The 17,297-nt window shown below is 34.3% G+C and overlaps 1 protein-coding gene and 1 non-coding gene across 5 annotated transcripts in view; one reads left to right on the plus strand and one right to left on the minus strand.

Moving 5' to 3' along the window:
• NIPBL (NIPBL cohesin loading factor) overlaps window positions 1–17,297 on the plus strand; it is a 200,867-nt gene that overhangs the window by 169,069 nt on the left and 14,501 nt on the right. For all 4 annotated transcript variants that reach the window (XM_081826014.1, XM_006730414.2, XM_031024927.2 and 1 more), the window contains 6 exons: window positions 9,102–9,210; window positions 10,696–10,832; window positions 14,437–14,577; window positions 14,693–14,786; window positions 15,432–15,586; window positions 16,108–16,198. In XM_081826014.1, the coding sequence (XP_081682140.1) occupies window positions 9,102–9,210; window positions 10,696–10,832; window positions 14,437–14,577; window positions 14,693–14,786; window positions 15,432–15,586; window positions 16,108–16,198 (727 nt within the window). The remainder of the gene's footprint in view (window positions 1–9,101; window positions 9,211–10,695; window positions 10,833–14,436; window positions 14,578–14,692; window positions 14,787–15,431; window positions 15,587–16,107; window positions 16,199–17,297) is intronic.
• On the minus strand, window positions 12,095–12,197 carry LOC115939926 (small nucleolar RNA U13). The gene has a single exon (XR_004074700.1). It is a non-coding gene; the product is annotated as a small nucleolar RNA U13 (small nucleolar RNA).

Genomic DNA, 17,297 nt, shown 5'->3' on the forward strand with positions numbered 1-17,297 from the left:
AAAATTTTTAAGATGCCTTTGGTATTTGGTATTTGGTATTTGCTTATGTTCTTCAGTCTATAATATCTTAGGTTCTCTTCCTAAATCATCTTCCATATATCATCTTTTATTTCATAATTTTACATAATATATTTGATATCATTTCCCTCCTAAGTCAAATAATTAGCTGTATATTACAAAGCATTATGACCATCTTAGTTATATTTATGTCAGCCATTCCAGATGGGACATAATAATTTCTAAAGGACTCTACAACCACATGTTTCATCTGATAATTACAATAAGTGAGTACGAATTAATTGTCACTATCAGAAATGTCATTATTTAGTATTCCAAAAAAGGATCTAAGATAATATCCATATGTATTATTGGCAAGTTAGAAGCAGAAAGGAGATGACTAGATTTATAATCTCTTAGCAGTAAGTTCTGTGTTCTTTATATCTTTACTTTCTAGTCCTCTTTAGCTAGTTGTTCATTCAGTCCTTTCTCCCTATTGTCTAATTTTACTTTAGTTTCTGACAACAGTTTAGTTTATCAGTTACACTGTGACTTTGTGATACAGTCATTAGACTAGCAGAATTTAGTTTAATGAAAGAAATAAAGCTTAAAAATATTTATTATAGATGCATGTAACAGTTATAGCAGTTATAACAACATGTATGCATAACTTTTAAGAGAGGTTAGGAAGGATATAGAGAATGGACTACTAGAATCATTGGAAATTCTTGAGTCAAGAATAATTAGTGCACATGGGTACGCCTGGCTGGCTCAGTTGGTAGAGCATATACAGCTCTTGATCTTGGGGTTGTGAGTTTGAGCCCACACTGGGGGTAGAGTTTAAAATATATATATATTTTTTTAATATATAATTAAAGAATTATATATATATATATATTTTAAAGAATAATTAGCACACTTCGGGCGCCTGGGTGGCTCAGTTGGTTAAGTGTCTGCCTTCCTCTTGGATCATGATCCCAGGGTCCTGGGATTGAGCCCCACATCAGGCTTCCTGATCAGTGAGGAGCCTGCTTCTCCCTCTCTTGCTCTCCTGCTTGTGTTCCCCCTCTCTCTCTGTCAAATAAATAAATAAAATCTTAAAAAAGAAAAAATTAACACACGTCAACTATTTCCACATGAGCTCATATACACATTCCACTCCATCCAGTTTCCACTATTTCTCATTTTTATTATTTGTATGTTGAGTGAGTTTATGGATCAGTGATTCTCAACTCATGGAATGTGGTTTCTTTGTTTTTTTAGGGAAACTTAGAGTACTATAGCTTCAAAATCAGGCATGCACCAAACTGTCCACCAACTAAATAATTTTGTTAATATGTTATATATACATACACACTTTAAATGTATGCAGATTCATTGCCTTCATAACCTTTAATGAATTCGTAGCTTTTTTTGCCATTTTTCAGTAGCATGTGAAAGAAAAATTTCTATCATGAAAGTCCTTGTATTTTTTTATTTCTATAAAGTAGTCTAATTTAAACCACTATCATATCCCTATGACAGGTACACAAAAATTGAATTGATTTTCTAGTGCCACTCATTTTCATTGCTTACGAACCAAGACCATGGTCCTTTTTTAATTTATAAGAAAATACAGGTGGGGCGCTTGGGTGACTCAGTGGGTTAAGCATCTGCCTTGGGTTCAGGTCATGATCCCGGAGTCCTGGGATCAAGCCCCATGTATGTCGGGCTCCCTGTTCAGGTGGGAGTCTGCTACTCTCTCTCCCTGTGCCCCTCTCCTCCCTGACATGTGCTCTCTCTCAAGCACGCCTGCTCTCGCTCTCTCTCTCAAATAAATGAATAAAATCTTTAAAACAGAAAATACAGGTAGTTGAAAAAACTTGAATAACCTATATTTCATGTGTTCCTGGCCTTTGTAATCTAAAACAAGATGTCCTTAAAGTTTAGTCGAATACTCTATCAACCATTGAATGAATAGGAAAATTGATATATTCATGTAATTTAATAGTACCCTACATCTTAAAGGAAGAGACTACTGAAACATACAGCAACTTAGATGAATAATAATAACTTACACAGAGTGAAGAAGACTTACACAGAAGAGTATATATTCTGATTCCATTTATATAAAGTTCTAGGAGAGGCAAAAACTAGTCTGTATTGGAAAAATTCAGAAGAGTGGTTGCAGAGGGCCAGGGATTGACATGGAAGGGTCATGTACTAAGGTTCTCCAGAGAAGCAGAACTAACAAGATACCGAGAGGAGAGAGAAAAGGTTTTATTATAAGGAATTGGCTCATGCAATTGTGGAGGCTCTTAAATCCCAAAATCTGCTGTCTGCAAGCTAGAAGTCCAGAAAAGCTACTGGTGTAGTTCAGTCTGTGTCTGAAGGCCTGAACCAGGGTAGCTAATGGTATAAATCCCAGTTGGAGTGCAAGAGAAAACTGATGTCCCAACTCAGACAGAGAATAGTCAGTTTCTTCCTTCCTCCACCTTTTGTTCTATTCAGGCCCTCAATGGCTTGTGTGATACCCACCCAAATTAGAGAGGATGGTCTGCTTTACTGCGTCCACCAATTCAAATGTGAATTTCATCTAGAAACATCCTCACCAATATCCAGAAGTAATATTTAGCCAAATAACTGGGCATTCCATGGCCCAGTCAAGCTGACACATAAAATTAACCATCACAAATCCACTTTGTCAACTTGGCACCTATATACATCTCTTTAACCATACTTCATTTCCAAAAAACAGTAACAAGGTCATAGTTACACCTAACATGATACAGCTATCCTGCATACAACCGAAAATGCACTAACCTCTTTCCCAGGCGAAAAAATTAAGTCCTTGAGTGATATTTACTCTTCTCCTTGATATCCCATGACTTAAATATACTATGATATGAAGTCAGTACCTCTTATGTTCTGTGGTAAGGGAATAAGAGGAAAAAATTAAGTAGGAAATGCTCATGACAGTTAAAGTTTTTGTTCCTATACCTTGTAATGTGTTCATGGCTGCATTCTTCTGCCCACTGTCTATTCCCTTTCCCTTCAACAAGGACCTCACCTGGTCTTGGTTCATAGTGGGGTGACCCATGACTTCATTCCTGAACGGTCTGTACCACTAGTAGTCCTGCCTGGGTTGGGTTGGTATAGTCTTCCATTGACCTTAATCACAGGAGATGGTAATACTAAGACTTCCCTGAGGGATCTCCTATATTCCAGACATACTCTTCCTTGCTTCCATTATAGAGTAGTAGTCTAGTCAGTCACTCCAGCCAGTACCCTAATCCCTTCCTTGCCTGTTGATTCAGAGGCATGAGGAGCCCAAAGTAGTTGGTTGGTAATCTTAACTTCCAATTCAGTGGGATCATTGTTGTGTCTCCTGGTGGAAGTTCCTTCTGGAACTAAAACCTCTAGGTCAGCAAAGCATAAAGTTGCCAGAAGCAAAAATTTTGCTAGCGGGTCACTAGAGGTAATAGTGAGTGATGCTACTCCCATTTCCACCCCTTGCAGATTTCTGGTCTGTGAATCCTGGTTGTGGGCTAAACAGCTCCAAATATTGGATGCTGATTCAGAGCATATAGAGCTTTCTGGAGAATCTTGCCCCAGCCATGCAAGATATTGCCATGTATCTGGTGCTATATGTAACTCTTCAAAAGTCTATTCCATGTTCTATCAAGCCACTTGCTTCATTGATCAAAAGTAATTCTGTGTAGAATACCATGACAGTAAATAAGGCATTCTATAAATCTACAGGTAGTAGTTTTGGCAGAAGCACTGCATGCAGGGAAGGCAAGTCTGTATCCAGAGTGTCTGTTCCAGTAAGAACAAAATGCTGCCTGTCTACCGCACAGGCCAGTTAAGTGAGTTGAATGAGAAGGTGGTGTGAATTACCATCTCTGCATCCTTCAAGTCTTTGATGATAGTACTAATCTTGACAGCCCCTCCAGTAATGTAGTATTGCTTTCAATATACTATTTTCCTGGGTAAAAGCATTCCTCGTGGGAATGCCTTCCACTTGGCCTTTCCCACCATAATAGCCCTCACTGCATGGATCAAAGAACCAATGTGGGGATTCTGTCAGCTGCTGCGTATATCTATTCCAATTTTTCATTTTGGTACTGAGAAATAATCACAGGATGTGTTTGGGGACCCACTGGACTCAATGTGAAACAGACCAGAGTTATACCTCCATTGACCACAAGACCTCCAAACTCCACCTCTACCCTAAAGGAACCTTTAGGGTCTCCTGGAATTAGTGCCAGTTCAGAACCAGCATCTAATAATCCCTAAAAGGTCTGATCATTTCCTTTTCTCCAATGTACAGTTAACCTGATGAAAGACCATAGGTCCCTTTGGGGAAGGTTAGGGAAAAAATTAACAGTATATTTTCCATAGAGTATGGGACTCCTTCCTCAGGAGGATTCCTCAGAGAATGCTGTGGACAGAATGTTTGTGTGTCTCCAAAATTCATATGTTGAAGCCTAATCCCTAGTGTGATACAAAGGTGGGGCCTTTGGAAGATGATTAGATCACAAGGGTGGAGCCCTTGTGAATCAGATTAATGCCCTTCTAAGAAGAGACACAAGAGAGATGATCTCTCTCTGCTCTCTGCCATATAAGTATACAAGAAGACTGTCATCTGCAAGCTAGGAAAAGGATCTTCACCAGATGATGCTGGCACCTTGGTCTTAGATTTCCTAACTTCCAGAGCTATGAGAAATAAATTTCTGTTTAAGCCACCTAGTCTATAGTATTTGTTATAGCAGCCCAAGCTAAGACAGAAATTGGTACCAAAAAGTAAGATGCGGCTGAAAACAAATAATGTGGAAGTGGCTTTGGAACTGGATAATATGTAGAGATTAGAAGAGTTTTGATGTGCATACTAGAAAAAGCTGATATTTCAAGAGACATTGAAAGGCAATTCTGGTGAGGGCTCAGAGAGAAAAGAAGCTGTAGAGAAAGCTTTTGTCTTCTTAGAGAATACATATAATCATGTATAGAATGTTGGTAGAAGTACTGACAGTAAAGGCCATTCTGATGGGTCTCAGACGGAAATGAGAAACATGCTATTGGACAACAGAGCTGTCTTTGTTATAAAGTGGCAGAGAACTTGACTGAATTGTGTCCTTGTTCTAGTGTTTTGTGAAAGGTAGAACTTCAAGCATGAAATTGGATATTTAAGCTGAGGAGATATCTAAAGTGTTGAAGGAGCAATTTGGTTTTGTTTATAATCAAATACTGTCCATCAACCAGTGAATGAGTAAAAATACTGATATATCCACACAGTTTCATAGTATTCCACATCATAAAGGAACAAACTGTTGATAATACAACTTAGGTGAATAATAAAAAACATTATGCAGAGTGAAGGAAGCCTCACACAGAAGAATACATGTTCTGATTCCATTTATATGAAGTTCTAGGAGAGTCAAAATTAATCTGTATTGGAAAAACTCAGAAGAGTGATTGCAGGGGGTCAGGGATTGATTGGGAAGTAACATGAGGGAACTTTTCAAGGATGATGGTAAAAGTCTCTATCAGTGGTTCTAAAAGTCTAACCTCTTTCCCAGGCGAAAAAATTAAGTCCTTGAGTGATATTTACTCAGTTACCCAGTAACTCTCAGGGTGGGCCCACCATTCTATATTTTATAGTCTCTCCAGATGATTCTGATATAAGCTAAAGATGTAGATCACTGTTCTGTATTTTGATAGGAGTTTGAGTTCTAATGGCGAATGCACTTAATGAAACTGAGGAAATGAACACTAAAGATTTGTACATTTCATTTTGTGTAAATTTTATCTCAAAGGGAAAAAAAGAGTATACCGTTTACAATTTACTTTGAAATACATCAAAAATAAGATGGATACAGATGTGTGTGTATGTATACATATGTATACGTATATACATGCACTTATGCATATATAAGCATACGGCTGGCTTAACATCAGTGTGTATGTATGATTTAACACTAAAGAAGAAGAAATAAGTAATCATTCCAGGGAACACAGGAAAAATTTTTGATAAAATGTAATAACTTTGATAACTTCTAATAAACTAGGAATAAAATCTGACAGAAAGTAACTATAAACCTAAAATGAAAATCATGCAAAATGGCAATATGTTTAGAGATCTCATCAAAATAAAAAATAGTCGTCAAGAGACACCTGGCTGGCTCAATCGGTAGAGCATTCTACTTTTTATCTCAGGGTTGTGAGTTCAAGCTTCATGCTGGGTGTGGAGCCTGCTTTAAAAAAAATAAATAAAAGAAAAAAATAGTCCTCAGATATATTGAGGTGATTGTAAAATATATGTGGAAAAGCAGAGAACTAAAAATAATTGTCATTTCTAAGGACTTATTTTTAAAGATGCAGTAGTTAAGGTAGTGTGGTACTAAATATACCAATAGAACAAGATGGAGAGCCCAAAAATAAGCCTCCACGTATTTAGGATATACTTATAAAATAGAAGTGGCACTGCAGTTAATGGGGAAAGAATGGAGCTCTCAGTAAATGGGGTTGGAACAATTGGCTATCCATAAGGTATTTTGTTTTTGTTTTTTTTTTTAAGAATTGATTCCTACTTCTGGAGCCCCTTGGTGGCTCAGTTGGCTAGGTGTCCAACTCTTGGTTTCTGCTCGGGTCATGATCTCAGGGTCATGAGATCGAGCCCCATGTCAGGCTCTGTGCTCAGTGGGGATCCTGCTTGAGATTCTTTCTCCCTCCCCCTCTGCCCTTCCCCCTACCTACCCCCGCACCCGCGTGCGCGCGCACTCTCTCTCTCTCTCAAATCTTAAAAAAAATAATTGATTCCTACTTCACTCAGTAATCACCTCCATATAGATTAAAGAAAATCTTTAAAACCTTTAGAAGATAATATATGTGAATATATTTTTGACCTTTCTGTAAGGAAAGATTTCTTCAGTTCCAAAACCATTAACCTTAAAAGATTGATAAATTTCACTGTGTTGAAAGGGAATACATTTCTGAATTAAAAGACATCTTAAAGCAAAAACACAAGTCACAAACTTGGAAACGATACTTGACACACATGAAACATGGAAAAAAGGATCATTATTAAGAATATGTGAAGAACTCCTCTTCTATAAACTAATGTAAGGCAAGAGTCCCAGTAGGAAAATAAGTAAAAGTCATGAATAGGCATTTCATATGAGAAATAGCACATATGGCCTATACAGTGTTCAACTTCATTAATAATATGGAAAATACAAATCAAGACTATGTTTTACATTTGATTGGCAGAAATTGAGAAGTCAGATGATAACAAATAATGGAAAAGAGATGGATTAAACAGTATCTCTTAAACTATTAATACTACAACCAATTTGAAAAAATACAGCATAAAATTCAACAGTTATATAACCTGTGACCTAACAATTCCACTTCAAGTATATACCCAAGAAAATCTTGCATATGTGTGCCAGGAGACAAATAAAAGAATGCTCATTATGCCACTAAAAAGTGTAATCAACCTGTCTTCAGAATAGCTAAATTAATTGCAGTATGGACACACAGTAGCCTGTTGCTTATCAGTTAAAATGAATAAAATACAGTCATTTGCAACAACCTGGATTACAGTTAGGGACATAATGTTGAGTGAACAAGGCAGGTCCCAGAAAACTGCATCTAGCATGATACCTTTTAGAAAGTTGAAAATCAGGCAAAAGTATAAACAGTATACAGCTTACACAATTTTTTTAAGCAAGGAAATTCTAAAATTCCTGATAGTGGTTACCTTGAAGTGATACAGGAAGGTGGAATAAGGGAAGGAACACATTGGGAAAATAAAAGTCCATGGAAATATTCTTGTTCTTGAGTTGGGTTCATAGTACAATATTTTTATAAGTAAACAAAAGAGCACATAGCAGTATTAATGGTGTGTCATGAACCAAAATCTAGGATTTATACTTTTATGTATACTTGATCTCTTGGAGAGGGGAAAGAAAAAATAAGGAAGAGGGGATCGTTTTCTGCTCCTGCCTGGAAAAGGCTAGCATGTGATTTTAGTAGCTGCTTAAGGAATTGAGTTATGGAGTAGGACAAGTAGAATTTGCTGTACAGAGTTGAAACTGAAAATTGGAATTTTCTTTTTTGATTTATTTAAATTGAAGAGGATGGGGGCAACATATGTGTTATGTTATACTGATTGCTGTCAATTGTTTTAATCATTTGTGCATCTTGTAGTGAAAGTTTAAACTTGAGCTATCCAATACTAGCCACATGTGTTTTTTTAACTTAATTTGAATTTTTGTTTTTATTTGATTTTAATTCTTCAGTCATACTACCAACATTTCACGTGTTTAGTAGCTGCATATGTCTTGTGGCAACCATACTAGACAGCACAGATAAAGAACATTTCCATCACTGCAGCAAGTTATATTGGACAGCACGGGAACTCTTCATGAAAATCAAATACACATTTCAACTTCTTTAATATCTCCAGAGTTGTATTAGCTAGTCTGTATTAACAAAACAAATACACCGTAGATGACTTTACAATTGACCTATGATTATAAAAGTTTGAACTTGTTTTATTTTTTGGCTATAGTTAGACTGATCTTTTCTCCTCATCTCATCATTCCTAACACTTTTCTTACATTGTTTATTAATAAGTTGGCAAAGGATAATACAGAAAAGAAATCTAGCCTTATGTTTTATAATTATAAAATTGAAGGTGCAATTCAGATGAAGTTACAATTATATAAAAAAAAATGTAATTAACTCATACTTTTTTGAGCTATCAAAGGACTTGAAATAATGAAGAATGGAATTCTAATTCTTTAAAATAATCCAGCTAGCACTGAGCATTAAGGAAGGTCACCTTTCTCATTTCTCTCATATCCTACCTCAGGTCCTACACACAGCAGTTTAAATACTTCATACTAACATTGTTTGAAAGTATTTATAAATTACTGGTTTATAAGATATTTTAAAACATTTGCTCTATATTTTTTGTTTATTTATTTGCATTTTCCATATTAATTGTTAATGACAAACTGAAAAGCTTTTTATGGACACATTTAATGCATTTATATTATTATTGCCTAATGAATAATTATACTGGGATTTTTTTTTTTTTTATATATATACATATATAGTTGTTGAAGTCTGAAGAGGATTCCTCATATAAACCTGTGAAGAAAGCTTGTACTCAACTTGTTGATAACCTAGTTGAGCACATTCTTAAATATGAGGAATCTCTAGCTGGTAAGACATTTTATATATTGGTCATTAAGTTGATTTTGTAAGATATTTTAAAATACTTTGGGCACATTTCTCAATTTGCTTCTGGTTCTGCTTAGCCTAATAACTACTTCACTTTTAAATGAAGGGGGTTTTTTGTTTGATGTTGCATCCTAGATTATATTGTTTAGGTTGACTAAGATTATTTAGAGAAGTATAATAAAAGCATAGGCCTCATCTCTTCTACATCTTTCAGTAGCATATAATTTTAGATGTTATGTTGAACAGACATAAAAGTCCAGGTGCTAATATGTATTTAGCTAGTTGCACTCATCCAAAAACTGTTTGATATCTCTTAAATGATATAAAATTTTCTCTCAAAATGAAATTGTTTTAACTATGATAAAAATGTTTTTAAAAGATTTGTAGTACATTCCTAATATCATTTATAATTGTTATATAAAATGTATTTAATCTTGAGCTAGATAAAACGGTTAATATTTTTTAAATTGACAAATTCCTTAAATACTTAATATTTTATATTATCTATTATGTTATTTACCAGTCACAAATTTGAAGTTATTAATCAGAATATAAGTAATCATATAAAACTGTAAAAGTAATAATTGATAATCTATTGCTTAAAGCACCCAAGACTAACATTACTTCCTATATCCTAATGTACATTGATGAGAAACAATAGTCAGCCTTGGTCATTCTCCAGAATTGGGAGCCTTACAGAGGTACCATTATGGCACCTAAGGAAATTGTTGATATCCTTTATATTTTTTACGCAGTTTCTTTTCTTTGATTTTTTTTTTCATTTTCCATGTGTACCTCTTTTTCTTTTTATCTCCTAGTTCTGTTTCCCCTATTTTTGCCTATCCTAGATTTTAAGGGTGATACTGTTGTCAGTGTTGAAAAATTGCTGATCTCTTCTAAAAACTGATTTGCCTCCTAAGAACCACTGTATCTCCTAACTAGCAGCATTTTCCTCCCACTGGAGCAGTAGTTTGTTTACCTTTCTGATGTAGCACTGGTCCAGCTTCTTAATTTGTCACTGCAGTCTTTTAACATTCTTCTACCATGGTAGCATCTCTTTTTTTCCCAGTACCCTCAAACACAGTATCACCTCAGCTAATTTGTTTTTGTCCCCCTTTGCTAACTCTCCCATACTTACTTCCATCCATTTTTAGATATAAGTAACACCATGTTTATTCCCAAAAACCCATCCCTAAACTTAGCCTCCATTCCACTTTTTAACTTCAGTCCTACACCCCTTAGTGTAAAATTTGCCTTCCATAGCACAGCCTCTTTGTCTTTTATACTTAATATATGTAATATGTATAATAAAAGAAAAAAATGTAGGAAGTCTAGCATCATAAGAAATGCTAATCTTTTATTGAAGCATGTACTAAATCAATTCAGGGGGTGATACTGAGTAATTTAAATAATTGTATAATTTCCACTGCCTTGTCATATTTTAGTATCTTATTTCTGTTTTTCCAGACTCTGACAATAAAGGTGTGAATTCTGGAAGATTGGTAGCTTGCATAACCACTTTGTTCTTATTCAGCAAAATAAGACCTCAGCTCATGGTTAAACATGCCATGACTATGCAGCCATACCTTACCACTAAATGTAGTGTAAGTATAGAGCTGTCCTACTTTTCTGTCTTACCATGTAGTAAGTATTTTCAATTTAGAGTTCACATTGTGTCGTCCACAGCTTCACTGACTGATCAACTGTGTCATGTACTCAAATATATGTTCTAGTATTTGTGGCAAGTTATCTACAGACATCATTTTTCTGATGTATTATATTGTTTTTATTTTATTTTTTTCTGATGTATTATAAATGAAGTTCAGGCTTCATTTCCTCCGTAAGCTCCTCAGGTCAAACCCTCAGTAAATGCTTACTAAATGTTGTAACTACTGCTAAGACCTCAAAGGTGAATGAGGCAGAGTTCCTCTCATTGAGAAATTTACTGTCTTTGGGATTCTAAATTTGCTTTTCATTTGTCATTTCAGTATATTTTCTTATGAGTATATCATACTTACTTTATAATACATCAATATGTTGAATATGGAAAATCTAGTCAATCAGAGATGTTAGGTGGTGGTTTTAAGTTAATGTTGCACGTACTCTGTTTTTCGAAGATTAAATGTGAAAATCAAATAAAACATTGCTAATGTAAAATAGTCCAACAATTTATATGACAGGATGGTGAGTTAAGTGGCTTATTATAAACACTAAATTTTGAAGTAGTCTAAAAACTTTAAAATGTAAATAATTTTTTTACTTACTATGTTCCCAGTGTTCCTAAGGAACTAATTTTAACTGTTTTCTCTATTAAATTTGCTTTGCTGCTAAGGTCTCATTTTTTGGTGATCTAAATTAACAAGTTCTAGATGAAAAACCTGAGAAATTTTAACTGCGGAAAGTACCAGAAGATAAATATATAAAAACAACATATAATACTTCTGGGATCCTAATTCTGTCTTCAGGGCTTGTATTAGATCCAGAAACAAATTGATTAATATGTAATCTATGCCAGTAATAATAGCTAATATTTATTGAGCACAGTCCCAAGTACTATGGAGAATTTTACATGCATTAGCTCATTTACCTTGTGAAGTAGGTATCGTTACTATCTCATTTTTACAGATAAGAAACTAAAGCTTTGAGAATATAAATGACTTGCCCAGTGGCACATGGCTGACCAGTCCCAAAGCTAGAATTTAACCCCATGTCTGTTTTGCTTCTAAGAACTAGTCTATAATACAACTTGCATGAATAGGCTTTGCTTGAACCAATATTACTTTGAAGCAAGATTACTTTGAAAGCATTTTGTATAATTTTTATGTGTGTGTGTACACATGTATGCGCATAGATATTTTTTTAATCATGTCAGACAGGTAATGTGCCGAGGTTGTAACAAGGTTTGAGGGAGGCACATGTCACATAACAGTGTGAACACTCTACCGTCATGCTCATGAACTAAAAAGGATCTATAAATATATTTTTTATTTAATCCTGTGGGTATGCTAAAGGGAAGGATGAATGTTGGAAAGTTTTATACACATACACACAAAGTTTTATATAAATAAGGCCATCTCCTATATGCTAGACAGATTTAAATTTTTTTGTTTTCTGTATCCTACCTCCCTCCATCTTTATTCTTCTTCATCTCAGGATGAACAACCTGGAGTATCCTTACATACTATATCCCTGCTTCTGTAATTGTGCACACACACCCATATATAACCAGTTGACCAGTTTTTTAAAATCAAGTTATGTTATATACATATCATATTAATACATACATATATATGTATACATTATCCATCTTATGGATGTCCTATGATTTATTTAACCATTTCCCATTTTGGCAGGTTTTTACATTGTTTCCTATTGATAGACACTACAAACAGTTCCTTAATAAACATTGCTATTCATATACCTTTAAATAGTGGTGCTTTTTTTTTCTTTGGGATAGATCCTAAGGAATGGACTTGTTAGATTAAGGGAATGTTCTTTTGGTTTTGGTTTTGGGTTTTGGTTTTTTTAATAGATTTTTCCACATTGCTGGTGGACATGTTTTATAGCCTCTTTGGAAACCAGTATAGGACAGTCTATGTCATTTTTATATTCTTTGCCAGTCAGGTGTAAAGGAATAGTTCATTGTTGCTTCATTTTCCCTTCCCTGATATCCAAGAAGGTTGAGCATCTTTTTTATGATATTAACCAGTTGTACTTAATTCTCTGTGATTTGACTATTTATATCATTTGACCATTTTAAAACCTTTGAATTGTGGAGCTTTTCTTTCCTATTTTGAAAACTCTTTACTCTTAAGTTTTTTAGATATTGAAGCATCTTATATTATAGTCATTTCAGGTATTTTTCTTAGTATTATATTCTTCTGCTCTTTTCCTTCACGATTTCTGTCTTTCTTTAAATTTTTCTTCTCGATTTTAAGTTATTTCTTGTACTTGACTTTCTAGGCCAGAAATGTTAAGGGTAGTTTCAAAGTAAAATTTTAGCTATGATTCTCAGATGAATTTATCTTAACAAAAACTCTTCATCCCTAGACCACTTTACTCATCCATCTATTGTTTAAAGGAAGTGGGAGTGGGAGAGGGCAGGAAATGACAGGATTTCTTTGTTAGAGTATTCATCTTATGTTTTTATTTAATCCTGTGGGTATGCTGAAAAGATGGATGAATGTAAGGTGGGAATATTTTTATTTAGTGAGAGGTAATAAGCTCAAAGAGTCCAAAATGAGTGTCAGTAACCTGTTGCTAAGACTAAAGAGTAATAACTTGACTAGATAAAAAATGTTGAATGCCTTACTTCACAAAAATAACTTGTAACTTTGGTTGCCTTAGGACAAGGGAACTGGGTGACTGGAGGATAGTGGGTGGAAAGAAACTTTTTTTTTTTTTGTGAAAGAGACTTTATTGTAAATTCGTTACTAACCTTTTGGGGTTGTTTTTTTTTTTTTTTTTTAATGTTCTACCTGTTTTTTTAAACTGCTTTTTAATCAATGTTCTAACCTTTTTTAAAATTAGAAATTTAATATTTCAGATCTTAAAGAAGTCTTATACTTAGTTCTGGGATTCTGTATTTTCATCTATCAGAAAAAGCATTAACAGAAGCCTTTTCAACCTCAGCAGAATTGACATTTAGGGCCAGATTATTCTTTGTTGTCAAGAACTATTCTGAGCATTGTAGGATTCTTGACAGTATTCCTGGCCTCTATCCACTGGATACCAGTAGTACCCCCCCCCAAGTCCTCTAATGGGACAACCAAAAATTTCTCCAGATATTGCCAAATATCCTGTGGGGACAAACTCACCCCCCAATTGAGAACTACTAGGTTAACGTACACCAGTTTGAAAAATACTAATCTTAAAAACAGTATCAATCTTAGTAAAATGCTCAGTTAATATTTAAACACCTTTGTTCAGAATTGGCCTGTGTTACATTTTAGGGGAAAAAAAGAATAACTGTAGTTTTGTGATTAAGTGACCCAAAGGTTACATGGTAAGTTAGCAGAGCTAGAATCCAGATTCCTGACACTGTCTGATGTTCTTCCTTCCATACCTTAAAAAAACTCTTTTCTAATAGTCTTTTTTTTTTTCAACTGAAACTTTACATATGTAATACCTCAGCCCCCAAATACATAAAGGTATATATTTTTCTTGTTAGATTTTGATATTCATAAAGCACTGATTTTATCATTGTAGACACAAAATGATTTCATGGTTATCTGCAATGTTGCAAAAATCCTAGAGCTGGTTGTACCACTGATGGAGCATCCAAGTGAAACTTTCCTTGCCACTATTGAAGAAGATCTAATGAAGCTTATCATCAAGTATGGCATGACTGTAAGCATTCATTTTACCATCTCACATCGATTAGTATAAAATGCTAACTAAATCATATGTTTTTACCTTTGTCTTTAACTTTTGTCTAAACTGTAACATTTTCTGTATCTTTTAGGTAGTGCAACATTGTGTGAGCTGTCTTGGGGCAGTTGTAAATAAAGTGACACAAAATTTTAAATTTGTGTGGGCCTGTTTCAATAGATACTATGGTAAGTTCAATGCCTGGGCTTTAAAATTGTCCTTCTACATCCTGTAGTATATATAGCTCCTTTTTAATAAAAAACACATCTGGGCACCTGGGTGGCTCAGTCATTAAGCATCTGCCTTTGGTTCAAGTCATGATCCCAGGGTCCTGGAATCAAGTCCCGCATCGGGCTCTCTGCTCGGCGGGAAGCCTGCTTCTCCCTCTCCCACTCCCCCTGCTTGTGTTCCCTCTCTCATTGTGTCTCTCTCTATCAAATAAATAAATAAAATCTTTAAAAGAAAAAGAAAAACACATCTGATAAAGACAGCATCGAGGGAATTTTAAGAGGTGTGATTGTCCTCTGGTCCATTCTCAGAAGCAGTATTTTCTAGTATCTTTTGTATTTCCTTAAGAATTCAATGTAATTCCTTCAGAAATTTACCTCATATTAAATGTTGGTAAGTTTTTTGCCCACTATGTAAAATAAAATTTAAATATCTTTTTTTTTCTTCTATTAATTCTTTTAGGCTATAAGGTATGCCCTCATAATTCTAGATTTGTGTGATACCTAGAACCATTAGTAAAATTTAATTATAACAACTTAGGAGTAATTATTTAAAGATTCAAGGATAAAAGGTTTCTTGTAAATAAATATTACTTATCTTAATAGGTGCCATTTCAAAATTAAAAAGTCAGCACCAGGAAGACCCAAATAACACCTCACTTCTAACAAACAAACCAGCACTTCTCAGATCCCTTTTCACTGTTGGAGCACTGTGCCGGCATTTTGATTTTGATCTAGAGGATTTTAAAGGCAACAGTAAGGTAAAGATTCTAATATTAATTACTTAGTATGCTATAAAAAATAGGACTGTGTGACCCTGTGAACTGAAAATTACTAATGACCCAGGATGAAAGCAGCATTAGAGTAGTCTGGTTTAATGAGAATTCTGAAGCAGTGCAACCCAAAACATGGTCCTCAGATTAACCTCTGATCTACGAACTGTTTGTTACTGGTTTATAACAAGAAGCTTATACAAGTTCTATCATCTCTGTAACTGTAGGCACACTGGGTAAGCAGCTGACTTTTTTTTTTTTTTTAATTTTCTCAATGAAGGAACAGGATGTTAATTTGTATTCTTACACAAACTTCTTTGTCACAGACTTTTATTTTGAATGTCACTGTTCTAAAATCTATGGATTTATAAATTGATTGGTGATTTATTCTTTAGTAAAGTTCACGTGTGGAAGTTCTCACTGTTTGCTTTTAGGTTTTTTCCTTTATAGTTGAAAACTGATTGAAGTTACTCTTCTTCATACACTTGAATGTGGTTTTTTCCCCTTAGGTTAATATAAAGGATAAAGTACTTGAACTATTGATGTATTTTACAAAACATTCAGATGAAGAAGTACAAACAAAAGCCATCATTGGTCTAGGTAAGTTAAGTCTAAATTTCTTTATAGTTTTGGTTGTTTGAGAGGTTGAACAAATTTTGCAATAATGTGAGTCTAAACTGTTGTTTTATTTAAATATGTTTCTATTCACAGTAGGATTTGGTATATAGAATATAGGACTGGGGGTTAAGACACCTGGGTTCCATTCTTGGCTCAGCCAGTGATTTTCTGGGTGACCTTGTGCAAGTCATGTAACTTCTCTGTTCATCAGAGAAACTTTATTTTGGTAGCATTAACAAGTTTTACAATTTAATATGCATGAGCAATTGTTTATATTAGTCTTTTGAACAAAAGTGAGTAATAAATTTTTAGTTACCCAAACCTCACTAAATATTTCCTGATTTCTTTAAATAAATTTAAATCTTAGTATCTTACCCCTTCATCCCTTTCAGAAAATTACATATAGCAAATCTACTAAAAATTCAGATATCACTTACTTTAGGGAGTTATAGTGTTACCTTCAAGCTAAAGGTGTACCTTTTAATATTCAGTCTGGACATAAGTTATGTGAAGTGGCAAAACTTACAGTGTTAATTCAGAGAACAAATAGTGCAAATTTTAACTTGAAAAATTAGCACTATGTAGAAAATAGTGCCTCTAGACCAGTTAATAAATGACACTTGCTTGGGCCATAGCTCTATTATACTGTGTGACCTTGGATTAGTTACCTGATCACTCTATGCTCTGAGTTTAGTTTGTTATTTGGCATCAGTAATACTTGATATCATTAAAGATCTTCATCTTACATAAATAAGCATTTTGTATAAATAAACATGAATAGTATTATTTTGCTACTTATTAACTTATGGTTATAAGATTCAGCATTGTGGCTTTATTATGCCATAAAAAATAAATGGAAGATATTGTTAGTCAAGTTTATTCTAGAATTATTCTGTTTCATCAACTGGATAAATATATATTATTTTTTAATAATGCCAATGTAGTACCTTCTGCTAGGGATCTAAAAAATGTTTGCAGACTTTACCTCTTAAATCCTGAAAACATCCCTTTGAGGTAGGTGGGTGGTAAATATTATTGTCCCCATTTTACAGATGGAGAATTGAGGCACAGAGAGATTATG

This window comes from Leptonychotes weddellii, chromosome 7 (assembly GCF_054177405.1).
Source record: "Leptonychotes weddellii isolate Sample4059 chromosome 7, ASM5417740v2, whole genome shotgun sequence".
Lineage (NCBI taxonomy): Eukaryota > Metazoa > Chordata > Mammalia > Carnivora > Phocidae > Leptonychotes > Leptonychotes weddellii.